At 40.0% G+C, this 15,944-nt stretch overlaps 1 protein-coding gene across 4 annotated transcripts in view; it reads left to right on the plus strand.

Annotated features, from left to right (window-relative positions):
* mcm10 (minichromosome maintenance 10 replication initiation factor) overlaps window positions 1-15,944 on the plus strand; it is a 62,833-nt gene that overhangs the window by 13,460 nt on the left and 33,429 nt on the right. For all 4 annotated transcript variants that reach the window (XM_043714166.1, XM_043714164.1, XM_043714167.1 and 1 more), the window contains 4 exons: window positions 1,106-1,295; window positions 3,806-3,965; window positions 11,675-11,842; window positions 12,019-12,135. In XM_043714166.1, the coding sequence (XP_043570101.1) occupies window positions 1,106-1,295; window positions 3,806-3,965; window positions 11,675-11,842; window positions 12,019-12,135 (635 nt within the window). The remainder of the gene's footprint in view (window positions 1-1,105; window positions 1,296-3,805; window positions 3,966-11,674; window positions 11,843-12,018; window positions 12,136-15,944) is intronic.

The raw sequence follows: 15,944 nt of genomic DNA on the forward strand, positions 1-15,944 counted from the left end.
TTTCATTTGTACTATTTACCAAATCATATTTAGTAAGTAGTCTAAACAGGGTCAGCATTTCTCTATTTGGATATGATTTAGTATCATACTGATGAATATAATGAGGGGTATGGATCGGGTGAATAGCAAACATCGTTGTCCTGGGCTTGGAGAGTCCAAAATTAGAGGGCTTAAGTTTAAGGTGAGAAGGGGGTAGTGCATGTATGCAATGAGCTGCCAGAGGAAGTTGTGGAGGCAGGTACAATTACAACATTTAAAAGGCATCTGGATGGGTACATGAATAGGAAAGGTTTAAAGGGATATAGGCCAAATGCTGGCAAATGGGACTCGGTCAGATTTAGGATGCTTGGCGCAGACAAGTCTCTGTGCTGTATCTCTCTAATGCTCTACATAATGTTTAGTACTGTAGTGCACGTACGTGTTCAATTTTTAACGTACGTAATACAACATTTTGAAGCAGTATTCATTATAGTATTTAATGTTTACTGCCTGGCTCTGCATCTAACGTATCACATGCTAAGTAGATGGTCATGCAATTTGATTTTAATACTTGGGATTATGCACTTTAAGAATTGAACACTTAATTTGACTGATAATATATAATTGACTGATAATTTGACTTATAGATAACCAGATAACATAGTTAAAAAACTTTACTCCATTGATGGGCCTCTCATTAAGAAATTCTGAGCCTATGTTTAATATATGCTGCAGCTTTCGGAATGGAGATCATAAAATATGCATCTATTTTGTGGAGGGAGAGAAAGATCCCCTTGAGGATGGAGAAAGAAATAGAAAAGAGTAAGCATCTGTGGGAAACAAATAGGAGAGAAGGAGGAAGATACTCCTTTGATGAAGGTGGACAGAGAGCTTTTTAAGGGTGGAAAAGTTCTGATAAGACAGTGAGAGTGATGCATACATTGGAGAAGAGGAATCTCTACAACAAGAAATCCTAATTTGGATGGGATGCTGAACCATCTCTGTCAGTGGAAGGAGTGGTTGCCTTTGAATCTCAAGCAATACACTTCAAAAGTAATATATGTTGTGTCTATTGATTTATGATTTTAATAGCAGGAGGTTGCATTTAATGATATTCTTCTCCCAGTCACAAAGATAAGAGATCCGATCCAAACACAGCCTGGAGGTAGGCAGGTACTTCAGCCTCTGAAAACCAGCAACAAATCCAATACCATGCATCAGGAATTTCCTGCAGCAGGAGATTACGAAAGGCCAGGAACCTCAAGGTCCACAAATTCAGACATAGCTGTGGATAAATTCTCTGGCTTGAGGCTGAGGTACAGTAATTGTTTCTGAATAATGTGGTTTCTTTCATAATGTTAAATATCATTACTTCTTTACTTGGGTTTTTTTGCTGAAATATTACTCCACTTTCTTCTCTAGTTATATTTGACTGTGCCCTCTGTGTCTTTTGAGGTAGCCAAACAGTATAACAAATAAACTTGAATTGTTTACGAATTTCACAATATTTTTGTTATGTTTGTGTGCCTTTTAAAGGTAAAGTGCAATACAGTGTTGAAAATGAAAATATTTGCTTGCAAATGAAAACAATTCTTTCTTTCAATGTTTAATTGTAGAGGGTAATTGATGTTTACTCCTGAATGTCTCTGAATATTAAAAATCCACATTTTGGTCTTTCAGTTGATGACTGCACTCACTAATTTAGAGAGATTTGCTCAGACATTTCTACATGCTGTGATAGATTACCCTGCAAACTTAATGAGTTAAATTCCTGTTGGTAGCATCTCATTGTTTGAGTGTGGATGACTGCATTCCTTTTTGTGAACCATAAAGAGAGTGGCATGAATGTCAGTCAGCTAACAGAACGTGCTATCATATTTAAGGGCAGAGTATATTAACAGATCTCTGAGAAACAAACCATTTTCTTTTAAAGGAGGTCCATATGCAAAAAGTATTACTCAAAAACAGATATCCAATTTTATCAGTATTGTGGAACTTCTCTGCTGTAATCTGCTAAGTTGAAATAACCTAAATATTGATTTTGCATGCACAGTCAAGCAATAACTTGAGCATTAAAATATACACAATATGAATTAAATGGAATGGATTTTAATTTTAAACAGCTTTGTAATGTCAGCCATGGAAAATTGATGTACTGGGGTAATTTCAAAGTTTGTTGACAGTACAGAACTGAGAAATATTGTAAACTTTGAGCAATACAGTATATGATTTCAAAACACCATTGGCAAGTTGTTAGTGTGGAAGATAGATGGCAGGTGAAGTTCAATGTGAAGAGTTGTGAAATTATACATTTTGGTAGAAAGAACTTTAGAAAGTACAAAGTAAAAGATACAACTCTGAAAATTGTGCAGGAACAGAGAGACATGAATGTATATGTGCAAAAGTCATTAAAGGTTGTAGGATAGCTGGCAAGAACAGTTAATAAAGCATATAGCATCCAAGACTTTATTAGTAGCATTGATTATAAGAGTTCTGGAGAGATCCCAGCAGAGCAGATGTTTGAATTCACTGAAAATATCTCATAATAAACTAGCTGAATGGCAACAATGTAATCATCGCCGATTGTTGTTATAAAAAACATCTGATTTAAGGGAGGAGATCTACCATCCTTACCTGGTCTGGCCTGCCTATATTTCAGATCCATAGCAGTGTGGCTGACTCTTAATCCCTTGAGGGTGGATGATAAATGCTGGACTAGGTAGCAGTGCTATCATTCCATGAACGAGGAATAAGATAAGAGTTAGACTTAAACTGGAGTATTGTGCACAGAAAGAGGGATGTGAATACATTAGAAAGTGCAGAGTTTTAATGGGAATGGTTTCAGGGATGAGAACCATCAGTTATAGTAATAGATTGCTAAAATTGTGACAGTTTTCCTTGAAGAGCAGAAGACTAAGAACAGATTTGACTGATGCAAAATCATGAAGACAGAGCTGGCAGGGAGAGACTATTCCCATTCGTGAAAGAATCAAGAATGAGATGGCACAAATTTAATACAGTTTACAAAAGAAGCAAATGTGATGTGTGAGATAACTTTTTCACCCAGCATGTGGTTCAGGTGTGGAGTGCTCTGCCTGGAATTGTGATGGAGGCAGCTTCAATCAATGCATTCAGAAAGGCATTAAATTATTATTTGAAGAGGAACAATGTTCATTGTTCCTGGGAATAGATTGGCAAGCACCAAAGAGTCATGGTGTTCATTTGGAGAGCCAGTGCAACCCAATGGACCATGGCCTCCTTTGCACTATTTGTAATTGGCACAAAGCTGTGTCCGGTGAAAGTTTGGTAGAAAATTGGGAAGGTTGTCAGTTTGAACAGAAATTGTGGAACTAAAAGGTTAGTAATCACTGGGCGTCTGAAACAAAATCTGCTTGAACATGAAGCTACTCAATCAGCATATTTTATTTTGAGTGATTCCCAGGGATTTTCTGTTTTATTTACTTCCCTTTCCCAAAATTGATGTTAAAATTCTGTTGTTGGTTTAAATAATTTTTTCCAGCCTTTCACATTTTCACTAGATGGAGCACTATCCACAAGAAGAGTGAACTTGCATTTATGCTGTCCAACCTTGGAATATTCTAATACGCATCTCATTCAACAAATTAGGTTGGCACCTAGTTTGCGGGATCACTAAAGCAACCTTCAGGGCATTGGTTACAATTCAAGGTTGTTGCTGACTTTCAAGATGTCTGTGTTCTGTGACATTCAAATTGGTCTCTGTCACTGTGATTTTCACTAATATACTTACTCCAGTAAATTGAACACTAACAGTGAAATTAAGTTGTAATGTTACTTCTTTCACCAGGAACCCCATTGTTTCATCAACAGAGATGGAGAGAAAAATGCATGGCCGAAAGCTGATCCGGGTCTCCCAATTGCGTTCGAAACTTGAAAAGCTGGAGGACACAGACTGGGTTACCTTTGCAGTTATCATTAAGAAGATTACATCACAGAGCTCTAACAATGTATGTATGATATCTGCAAATGGCTCAGTATTTGAAGATATGTCTAACTTTGTGATTTGCTTCCATGTTACAACTATGGATTGATTTCATTAAGCATAATCCTTCTGCTCAATTCTTAATTATGAAGGTTATTGAGGAAAATAAAAGCTCACGGTGTATGGGGTAACTTAGTGGCAGATAAAAGATTGATAGTTAATTGAGAACATAGTATATCATAAATGGGTCACTTTCTGGTTGGAAAAGTATAATTATTGGCGTGTCACAGGAATCAGTGCTGAGGCCTCAACTTTTACAATTTGTATGAATGTTCTATTTGAAATAACCAAAGCTGTGTTTGCTAAATTTGCTGACGACACAAAGAAAGTAAATTGTGAAGAGGACATGAGGCTACAACGGGATTTAGATAGTTAAGCGAATGGATAAAAATCTGGCAAATTGAGTATCATGTGAAATTGCCATTTTAGACAGACTAGATAATGGTATCAAAAGTCATCTATCCAAAATTGCTGACCAGACAATATTAGGCGGTTGTAGGTGATAGCATAAAATTGCAGAAATGTTGATAGACTAGGTGAGGGAGCAAAACTGGCAGATGGAGTTCAACATTAGCAAATGTGAGGTTATCGATTTGAACCCAAAAAATGAATAGATTTCCAGATGGTATGAAATTAAATACAATGGATACCCAAAATGACTTGGGGGTTCAGGTGGATAGACCTTTAAAATGCTCGGAACAAGGGCAAAAAAAATCAAGATGATAAATAGAATGCTGGCCTTTATATCTGAAGGACTGGAATACAAAACACAGATGTTATGCTGCAGCCTTACAAAATCCCGGCTGAACCTACTTGGAGTACTGTAAGCAAATCTGGGCACCATACCTTAGGAAGTATTTATTGTCCTTTCAAAGGAGTATAACATAGGTTTACAAGAATGATATCTGCGCTTTAGGGGTTAATCATGGAATCCCTACAGTGTGGAAACAGGCCATTTGGCCCAACATGTCTGCACTGACCCTCCAAAGAGTAACCCACCCAGCTCCATTCTCCTACCCTATTGCTCTACATTTATCCCTAACTAATGCACCTAACCTATTTATCCCTGAACACTATGTGCAATTTAGGATAGCCAATTCACCTAACTTGCACATCTTTGGATTGTGGGAGGAAACTGGAGCACCCAGGGGAAACCAATGCAGACACTGAGAGAATGTGCCAACTCCACACAGATAGTAGCCCGAGGCTGGAATTGAACTCAGATCCCTGGCGCTGTGAGGCAGCAGTGCTAACCACTGAGCCACCGTGCCACTCTTTTGAGTCAGAGCTTTGGGGAGAGATTATATAAAGCAGGCCTGTTTTCTCTTGAATTTAGAAGGTTAATGGGCGTTCTGATCAAATCCTTCATTCAGGTTACTAACAGAAAAGACAATCTATTTCCATTGGTTGGGGATTCTAGATCTAGGGGACATTGTTTAAGAATTATGGCCAGAGCATTGAGGAGAGATGTTAGGAAGGAATTCTACACACAAAGGGTGGGAGAGATTTGGAATTCTCTTCCACAAATGACTGTTTGCTAGATTAGTTGTTAGTGTTAAATCTGAAACAAGATCAGGCATGATCTCGTTGAATGATGGAACAAGCTCAATGGGTTAAGTGGCGTATTCCTGTGAATATATTCCTATGTAAGAATAAAAAGAAACATTATCAAAAAGGTGAGACTGTACACCACTCAGATGCAGAAGGATCGGAGTCTCCTACTGCATGTATTACAAAAGGTTTGTGTGTCAGTATAGCAAGTAATTAGAAAATAAAGAAGGGATGTTATGTGTCAGTAATATATGGCATTGGTAAAACCACATCTGGAGTAGTGTTCACTGTGGATCTCTTTTTGGGAAAATGTAAATAAGTTGTAAGCAGCTCAGAAAAGATTTGCTAGATTGATATCTGGAAAGAGCAAGTTGCCTTCGAGAAAAGGTTGGATAGGCTCTGCTTGTATATTTGAAACTTGGAAGAATAAGTTCCTGAGTAGCTGTGGAGAAACTGGTTATCCTTGAGATTCTAGAACTAGGTTGTCACCGTCTGAAAATAGGGAGTTGCCCATTTGAGACAGAGATTAAAATATTTTTTTTCAGAGAGCCTTTGGAACTACTCTTCAAAAGGTAGTGGAAGCAGAGTCTGAGTATTTTTATGACTGTGATAGATTCTTAATGAGCAAAGAGATGAAAAGCAATTGAGTTTAAGCAAGAATCTGATCGACCATGATCTTATTGAGTGGCAGGGAAAGCTGGGGGGGGGGTCAAGTGGCCTACACTTGCACCTAATCCATTTGTTGCAGGAGATTCCCAATCTAAAATGTTATAATTAGCAGTTAACTGATGTTGTTAAGAACTGCTTGTTGAGCACTTTATTTGATTTGCTCCCTTACATTTAGGAATAATCAGCTAGAGTTATCACTTTTAATCACGGTCTAGTGACTCTTGCTGGATATGCAGTTGTTTGGACAGGGCTTGATGTATTTTATCCCAATTGCTTGTAGCTGTTCACTTGGAAAGCTGACAAATAAAAAACACACAAGCAAATGATTAGGTCAGGCGGCATCTGTGGAGACACAGAATTAATGTTATAAGTCAATAACTTTGCCTCAAACTGGAAGGTGAACAGCTTTTCTGCAAACAAACAGCTAGAGAAAAGGTTGGTGAGGTTCACTAAATTCACAAAATGAACAGCCTGACAAAAGTAATGTTAGTGCAATGACATCCTGAGAAGGAAAAATCTTAATTTTCTGTTTTCTACAACTATAACTTCTCTGACTTATCCATTGAAGATTTCTAGTTGGTACTAAGATTAAACTGTGAACTGATGCCCACGAGGAACTGAATTGACGCTGTACAGATGTATTTAACACTGAACCACACACCAATTCCTGAAGTAATAGGTCAGTACAGGCAGTCCCTAGATATGAACAAGCGACATAGGTAGGAAGAGAGATGGGGATTTAAAGCAGAAATTCAGGGAGCTAGGGTGGAAGCTTAGAGCTAGAACAAACAGAGTTGTTACCTCTGCTTTGTTGCCCATGCCACATGCTAGTGAGGCAAGGAATAGGGAGAGGGGTTGAACATGTGGCTACAGGGATGGTGCGGGAGGGAGAGTTTTGGATTCCTGGATAATTGGAGCTCTTTCCGGGGTAGGTAAGACCTCTACAAACAGGCCGGTCTTCACCTGAACCAGAGGGATACCAACATCCTGAAGGAGAAATTTGCTAATGCTCTTCAGGTGGATTTAGACTAATTCAGCGGGGGATTGGAACCGAAATTGTATTTCGAGATATGGGAGGATGACAGTAGAGAAGTCAGATCCTAATATTTCAAGATAGCATGAAGGCACCGGCAGGTAAGAAGTTTGTTTGAAGTGTGTCTACTTCAACACCTGGAGCATCTGGAATAAGGTGGGTGAACTTGCAGCATGGGTTGGTACCTAGGATTTTGATGTTGTGGCCATTTTGGAGACATGGGTAGAGCAGGGACAGGAGTGGTTATTGCAGGTTCCGGGATTTAGATGTTTCAGTAAGAACAGAGAAAATGGAAAAAGAAGGGTTAGTGTGGCACTGTTAGTCAAGGACAGTATTATGATTGCAGAAAGGACATTTGAGGACTCGTCTACTGAAGTAGTATGGGTTGAGGTTAGAAACCGGAAAGGAGAAGTTATCCTGTTGGGAATTTTCTATAGGCCTCCAAATAGTTCCAGAGATGTAGAGGATAGGACAGCAAAGATGATCCTCGATAGGAGCGAGAGTGACAGGGTAGTTGTTATGGGACTTTAACTTTCAAATAATGACGGGGAATACCATCGTTCAAGTACTTCAGATGGGTCAGTTTTTGTCCAATGTGTGCTGGAGAGTTTCCTGACACATATGTAGACAGGTCAACAAGGGGCGAGGCCACATTAGATTTCGTATTGGATAATGAACCCAGCCAGGTGTTAGATTTGGAGGTAGTGAGCACTTCGGTGATAGTGACCACAATTCGGTTATGTTTACTTTAGTGATGGAAAGGGATAGGTATATACTGCAAGGCAAGAATTATAGCTGGGAGAAAGGCAATTACAATGCAATTAGGCAAGATTTAGGATGCATAGGATGGAAAGGAAACTGCAGGGGTTGGGCACAATTGAAATGTGGAGTTTATTCAAAGACCACCTATTATGGGTCCTTGATAAGTAGGTACCAGTCAAGCAGGGAGGAAGTTGTCGTGCATGGGAGCCATGGTTTACTAAGTAAGTTGAATCTCTTGTCAAGAGGAAGAAGAAATCTTATGTTAAGATGAGATGTGATGGCTCAGTTAGGGCACTTAAGAATTAAAAGTTAGCCAGGAAAGACCTGAAGAAAGAACTAAGAAGAGCCAGGAGTGGACATGAGAAGTCATTATTGAAAAGGATCAAGGAAAACCCTAAGGCTTTCTATAGCTATATCAAGAATTAAAGAATGATTAGGACCATTCAAGCATAGTAATGGGTAGTTGTGCGTGGAGTCAGAGAAGATAGGGTAAGTGCTAAGTGAATATTTTTCGTCAGTATTCACACTAGAAAAAGACAATGTTGTCGAGGAGAATATTGAGATACAGGTATGAGACGAGATGGGATTGAGGTGCATAAGGAGGACATGTTAGCAATTCTGGAAAGTGTAAAAATAGATACGTCCCCTGGGCTAGATGGGATTTATCCTAGGATTCTCTGGGAAGCCAGGGAGGAGATTGTTGAGCCTTTGGCTTTGATCTTTATGTCATCATTGTCTACAGTGCCAGAAGACTGGAGGATAGCAAATGTTAGAACATAGAAGAATACAGCGCAGTACAGGCCCTTCGGCCCTCAATGTTGCGGCGATCCAAGCCCACCTAACCTACACTAGCCCACTATCCTCCATATGCCTATCCAATGCCAGCTTAAATGCCCATAATGAGGGAGAGTCCACCACTGCTACTGGCAGGGCATTCCATGAACTCACGACTTGCTGAGTAAAGAACCTACCCCTAACATCTGTCCTATACCTACCCCCCCTTAATTTAAAGCTATGCCCCCTTGTAATAGCTGACTCCATATGTGATTGAATGTGTAGGCCCCCTCTGGAAAACTAAAATTTGGAACCAGTACTTGCTAACCATAATGGATGTGTCTACCAGATTTCTGGAGGCAATTCCATTACAGAATATAAATGCGAAAAAGGTGGTAGAGGAGTTAGTATCTTTTTTCATGTGGTGTGGGCTACCCAGAGAGATTAGGCCAGACCAAGGGTCAAATCTTATGCTTGGCTGTTTAATGAAATCATGCTTAGCTTAGGCATGTCGCACTTTTAATCGCGTGCGTACAATCCTGAATCCCAGGGAGCTTTGGAAAGATGGCATCAGACCCTGAGGATTACTCAAATGATTGGGATAAAGGTATCCCATTCGTATTGTTTGCCATTAGAGATGCCCCAAATGAATTGACTCAGTTTGCTCCCTTTGAGTTAATATTTGGACATGAAGTGCGAGGTCCTTTGAAATTATTTAAAGAAAACATTACAGGACCGAAATTGTACCATGGGGAACCTTATCAAACGCCTTACTAAAATCCATATACACCACATCTACCGCTTTTCCCTCGTCCACCTTCTCAAAGAATTCAATAAGGTTTGTGAGGCACGACCTGCCCTTCACAAAACCATGCTGACTATCCTTGATCACATTATTCCTATCCAGATGTTCATAAATCCTATCCCTTAGATCTAAGATTTTGCCCACAACAGAAGTGAGACTCACCGGCCTATAGTTACTAGGGTTATCCCTACTCCCCTTCTTGAACAAGGGAACCACATTTGCTAGCCTCCAATCTTCTGGCACTACTCCTGTAGACAACGAGGACATAAAAATCAAGGCCAATGGCTCTGCAATCTCCTCCCTTGCTTCCCAGAGAATCCTAGGATAAATGCTATCAGGCCCAGGGGACTTATCTATTTTCACCCTTTCCAGAATTTCCAACACCTCTTCTCTACATACCTCAAAGCCATCCATTCTACTTAATTGTGACTCAGTTGTTCCCTTGTTCAAGAAGGGAAGTAAGACAAACCTGTGAACCTTACTTCGGTTGTGGGTAAAGTGTTGGAAAGGGTTATAAGAGATAGATTTATAATCATATAGAGAGGAATAAGTTGATTCGTGATAGTCGACATGGTTTTGAGAAGGGTAGGTCGTGCCTCACAAACCTTATTGAGTTCTTTGAGAAGATGGCCAAACAAGCAGATGAGGGTAAAGCGGTTGATGTGTGTATTGTTTGATAAGGTTCCCTATAGTAGGCCATTGCACAAAATATGGAGGTATGGGATTGAGGGTGATGTGGCAGTTTGGATCAGAAATTGGCTAGCTGAAAGAAGACAGAGGGTAGTGGTTGATGGGAAGTATTCATCTTGGAGTTCAGTTACTAGTGGGGTACCACAAGGATCTGTTTTGGGTCCACTGTTATTTGTCATTTATATAAATGACCTTGATGAAGGCATAGAAGGATGGATTAGTAAATTTGCAGATTACATTAAGGTTGGTAGAGTTGTGGATAGTGACAAAGGATGTTGTCAGTTACAGAGAGCCAGAGATAAGCTTAATGCGGATAAGTGTGAGGTGATTCACTTTGGAAGGAGTAATAGGAATGCAGAGTATTGGGTTAATGGTAAGATTTTTGGTAATATCAGTGAGCAGAGAGATCTCTGTGTCTATGTACATAGATCCTTGAAAGTTTCCACCCAGCTTGAAAGGGTTGTTAAGAAGACATACGGTGTGTTAGCTTTTATAGGTAGAGGGATTGAGTTTCGGAACCATGAGATCATGCTGCAGCTGTACAAAACTCTGATGCGGCCACATTTGGAGTATTGCGTCCAGTTCTGGACACAGTATTATAGAAAGGATGTGGAAGCTTTGGAAAGGGTTCAGAGGAGATTTACTTGAATGTTGTCTGGTATGGAGGGAAGGTCTTATGAGGAAAGGCTGAGGGACTTGAGGCTGTTTTCATTGGAGAGAAGAAGGTTGAGAGGCGATTTAATTAAAACATACAAGATAACCAGAGGGTTAGATAGGTTGGACAGTGAGAGCCTTTTTCCATGGATGGCGATGGCTAGCACAAAGGGACATTGCTTTAAATTGAGGGGTGATAGATATCAGACAGATGTCAGAGGTAGTTTCTTTACTCAGGGAATAGTAGGAGTGTGGAATGCACTGCCTGCCTGCAACGGTAGTAGACTCGCCAACTTTAAGGGCATTTAAATGGTCATTAGATAGGCATATGGACGAGAATGGAATAGTACAGGTTAGATGGGCTTCCACAGTTCGGAGGAACATCGAGGGCTGAAGGGCCTGTACCAAGCTTAATGTTCTATGTTCCGTTCTTGAGTACGCTCACAACTATTTGTATGCAAGTCAGGACACAGTACAGGACAATATACAATTGCAATATGTAAGTATGAGAAACATTCACATCAGATCTTTAATATGAATATTAAAGTACCCCAGAATGGGATCTTTTCGTAAGTAGGAGTGTTTGAAGTCAGATGTTCATAAATCAGGAACCATCTGTATTTAAGTTACCACCAATGTATGATTTTTGGGTGTGTGAGTTTATTTGTAACTAACTTTCATACGCCTGAAGTTGCATTTTTGCAATAATGTTGAGGTAATCTATTTGTTGTTTCAGGGTAAAACGTTCAGTATCTGGCACTTAAGCGATCTGCGTACCAGCAACCTGAATTTATCTCTCTTCCTCTTTGGGAATGTCCACAAAGAGCATTGGAAAACAGAGAAAGGGACTGTTATTGGTCTACTGAATGCCAATCCTATGAAATCCAGGGATGGATCAGATGAGGTGAGTGAATAGAATGTTTCTCAAGAAGACAAATTTAAAGCATTAGGTAATTCTGCCTTTTCAGTATCACATGATGTTTAGTCATGCCATAAGGAGTATCAGTCATGAAGTAATTTAGTAATTTATGCCATTCCAGTAAATTTCAGGCTTCACCTGTCCCTGTTTTTTTGATCCAGGTTTGTCTGTCTGTTGATCACCCACAGAAGATTCTAATCATGGGTGAAGCCTTGGACATGGGAACCTGCCGAGCTAGAAAGAAGAATGGAGATCTCTGTACCCAAATAGTAAACTTGGTGAGTCTGACTTTGATAAATTACAATTGGCTGATCAATCAGTTACATACATACTGTTTTCAGTTGGAATACTTCCTCTGGTCTGCATATCAAAATATCTTTATTCAAATTAAAGTTTTGTCTTGAAGAGTGTTTGTTTAGCCTGGAATTGAGATAAAATAAGAAAACTCTTTGTTTGACAATTTGAAGGGACCAAGTGGTCTCCATCGTCAGATAGATTCATCATTGAGTTTTATTTTCATTTTTGTAATCCAGGAAAATGCCTCCAGTAATGGGAGGAAGATGCTTGCAATATTCAAATGACATGTTAGTCATTCTGTTTTTATTGAAATAAAACAGAGAGGTAAAGGTTGTGCTTTATGTGACAGTCTGGGCTGCAATGGAAATTGTTGATGCTATGGTGTGTTTTGACGAGTCTCATAATTGCCAGCCCACATTTAAGAGGCAGGATGATTATTATCCTTCAAAGCTAAGGATGAGAGTGCAGATAATCTTCTTGAACTTTTAGTTTTAACTGGAGTTACATGTTTGAGAACTTGACAATATGTATTTGTGTGGAAGCAGAATAACCATTCTAGTTAGTCCACTGTTCCATTCACAATTTTGAAAATGAAAACCTTTGAGATTTCAGTGTATCAGAACTCAGTCCAGGCAATAGATTAGTAAATTAACGAAGTCACAAAAGGAGTTGATCAGAAGTTGGATTGCTTAGAATTGCAATGTTATTTTCTCAAAGACATGATAAGTTTTCATTTTGTCTCATTCCCTATGTTTGTTTTCCAGTCAGTTACTTAACCGATCAGTTATGCATCCAAAAGAGAGAATGCTGGAAAATCTCAGCAGGTCTGGCAGCATCTGTAAGGAGAGAAAAGAGCTGACATTTCGAGTCTAACTGACCCTTTGTCAAAGCTAGAAATAGGGAGATATTTATACGAGGCTGAGAGAAGGTGAGTCATGCTCCAGAAGCAAAGGTAGCAATAAAGAGGTGTGGTGTTCTCACCCAGGAGCCATGACTCATCTCTCAGCCTACTATAAATACCTCCCTATTTCTCCCTTTTTTTAGGTTTGACAAAGGGTCAGTTAGACTCGAAATGTCAGCTCTTTTCTCTCCTTACAGATGCTGCCACACCTGCTGAGATTTTCCAGCATTTTCTCTTTTGGTTTCAGATTCCAGCATCCGCAGTAATTTGCTTTTATTTTGATCAATTATGCATTGCATACATGCAAAGTCGCCATAGTCATACTAGACCGTAGGACTATTCTGAGAAAGACAACTAGTGGTGGTTTAACCTGAGAGTCACCATGCCTCATGAAAAGGGAAACGTTGAGAAGGAGGTACCTTTTATGGTGACCTCAGCTGGTACAGGAATTGAATCTGTGCTGTTGGAATGACTTTTTGCATTGCAAGTTAGCTATCCAGCTAACTGATCTATCTGACCCCACAACACCTATACTGAATAACAATGCCTTGTATTCTGCAGCACCTTTAATGAAATGCACATTCCTAAGATCTTTGACAGCAATTCTAAAAGAAAATATGACTGCATGACATAGATGGGTCAGAAGCCATTTGAGGTCAGAAGACCAAAAGCTTGCCCGAAGACATTCTAAAGAAGGTCCTATAGGGTGAAAGCAAGGTAGGGCGGGAGCAGGGAGGATTGTGCAGACAAATGCTGAGCTTAGGGGCTAGGCAACTGAAGGCACTGCCATTGGTGAAGCAGTTAAAATGGGGGGTTGCGCAAGAGAGCAGATTTAGATGACACAGACATTTCAGAGTGTTGTGGGCCAGAAGACATTTGAAATGGAGAGGAGCGAGCCATATAACAGTAAGCAAATCGAATATGTTAGATTTAAGACTGACTTATTAGATCTGAAATAAAAACCATTTTGTAGAACTTTATCTTTGTCATTAATTTTCTCGTATCCGTGTTCCAGTGTACTGTTGCAGATCATATAATCATATAGTAGTGTTGTGTGGGCCATCATGGGTGTATATCTTGATACTTACATTTGGAAAACAATTGTGTACTTTTTAATGAAATACCTTTGGAATACTTTTGCTTCCAAGTTGGAAGGTTGTGGATTCAAGCCATGTTCCATGACCTAAGCACACAAATCTGTACATGGCATTCTAGTGCAGTACCAGAGGAGTACTGCATCATTAAACTGAGGCCTGTCTTCTCTATTGTTCAGATGTAAACAAGCCCATGATACTAACTTCAAAGAGAAGCAGAGGAATTATCCCCAGTTGTGGACAATGTTTATCTCTCAATCAAAATCACAAAAACAAATGATCTGGAATCACTACATTGCTACTGGGGAAAACTGTCTTTGTGCAAATTGGCTGCCACATTTCCTACTTTACAACAAGCAATCGACTTTCATTTGCTGCAGAAAATCCTGAGATGATGAAAGATGCTAAATAAATCCTAGCCCTTTAATTAAAGCAGGCTGTGACAATTGAATTATTGGAGCTGAAGAGATTTTGATTCTTTATTCTTGGTTCTCAGTTTAAATTGGTTTTATCAGACCTAGAGTCGAAAAGTGTGGCACTGAGAAAGCACAGCAAGTCAGGCAGCATCCGGGAACAGGAGAGTCAACATTTTGGGCATAAGTCCTTCATCAGGAATGTGGAGGGGGAAGGGGCTGAGAGATAAATAGGGGGGTGGGGCTGGAGGTGCTGAAGTTGATGTTGATAATGTGATTGAAGGGTCCCAAGGTGGAAGATAAGGTGATCTTCCTCCAGTTGAAAGATTGCTTGGATTTGGCGGTGGAGGAGGCCTAAGACTTGCATATCCTTGGGGGATTGGGAGGGGGATTTGAAGTAGTTGGCCACAGAGCAGTGGCGTTGTTTGGTGCATGTGTCCCAGAGATGTTCTCTGAAACACTGCAAGTTGATGTCCTATCTTCCTGATGAGGTGTGTGGATGTAAAAGAATTCTCCACCAGATGTAAAAAGATCCTTTGGGGCCTTGGATAGAGGTGAAGGTGAAGGGGGGGTGGGCGGGTGCAGGTTTTGCGCCTCCTGCAGAGGCAGGGGAAGGTGCTGCGTGTGGAATGTGGGTTGGTGAGTGGTGTGGACCTAATGATGGAGTCACCGAGGGAATGGTCTTTGTGGGATGCCAATAGCAATAGGGAGGTATATATGTCTTTGGTAGTGGGGTCTGATTGTAGATGGTGGAAATGGAAGAGGATAATGCACTATATCTGGAGATTAGTGGGGTGGAAGGTGAGGACCGGGGTAGTTGGATGGGTAGGGTTCAAGGGCAGAGGTGCAGTAAATGGAGGAGATGCACTGGAGGGCATTGTTGACCACGTGGGAGGGGAAGTTGTGGTCCTTGAAATAGGAGGCCATCTGGAATGTCCAGGAGTGAAATTGCTCCTCCAGGGAATAGATATGGCAGAGGTGGAGGAATTGGGAGTAAGGGGAATCGCATTTTATTTTGGGGGAGGGGGGAGGAAGGTTGTAGACAAGGTACCTGTGGGAGTCAGACCTACTATGTGGTGGGATTGGATTTACTTTTGCTGGAAAAAAGATATAATAAGTAAGACATGAATGGAATGATTATTTTTTCTAATAAGGAAAGTGAGAGACTATTTTAGACTTTGTCTAATGTCAAATTTTTAATATTAACAATCATATTTTATTGATTATTGAAGCAAACTTTGAATGAGGCGATTTAAGCAAATGATTAGTTCCCATTCCTAGATGAAGGTTTTCACCCCTGCTTCTTTAGTTATGTCTTTAGCTAGTATTGAAATAGTCTTAACCTAAACTTTGTCTTCTTACACTAACTTTTTATGTACCAC

Source organism: Chiloscyllium plagiosum, chromosome 23 (genome assembly GCF_004010195.1).
Source record: "Chiloscyllium plagiosum isolate BGI_BamShark_2017 chromosome 23, ASM401019v2, whole genome shotgun sequence".
NCBI classification, from domain to species: Eukaryota; Metazoa; Chordata; class Chondrichthyes; order Orectolobiformes; family Hemiscylliidae; genus Chiloscyllium; species Chiloscyllium plagiosum.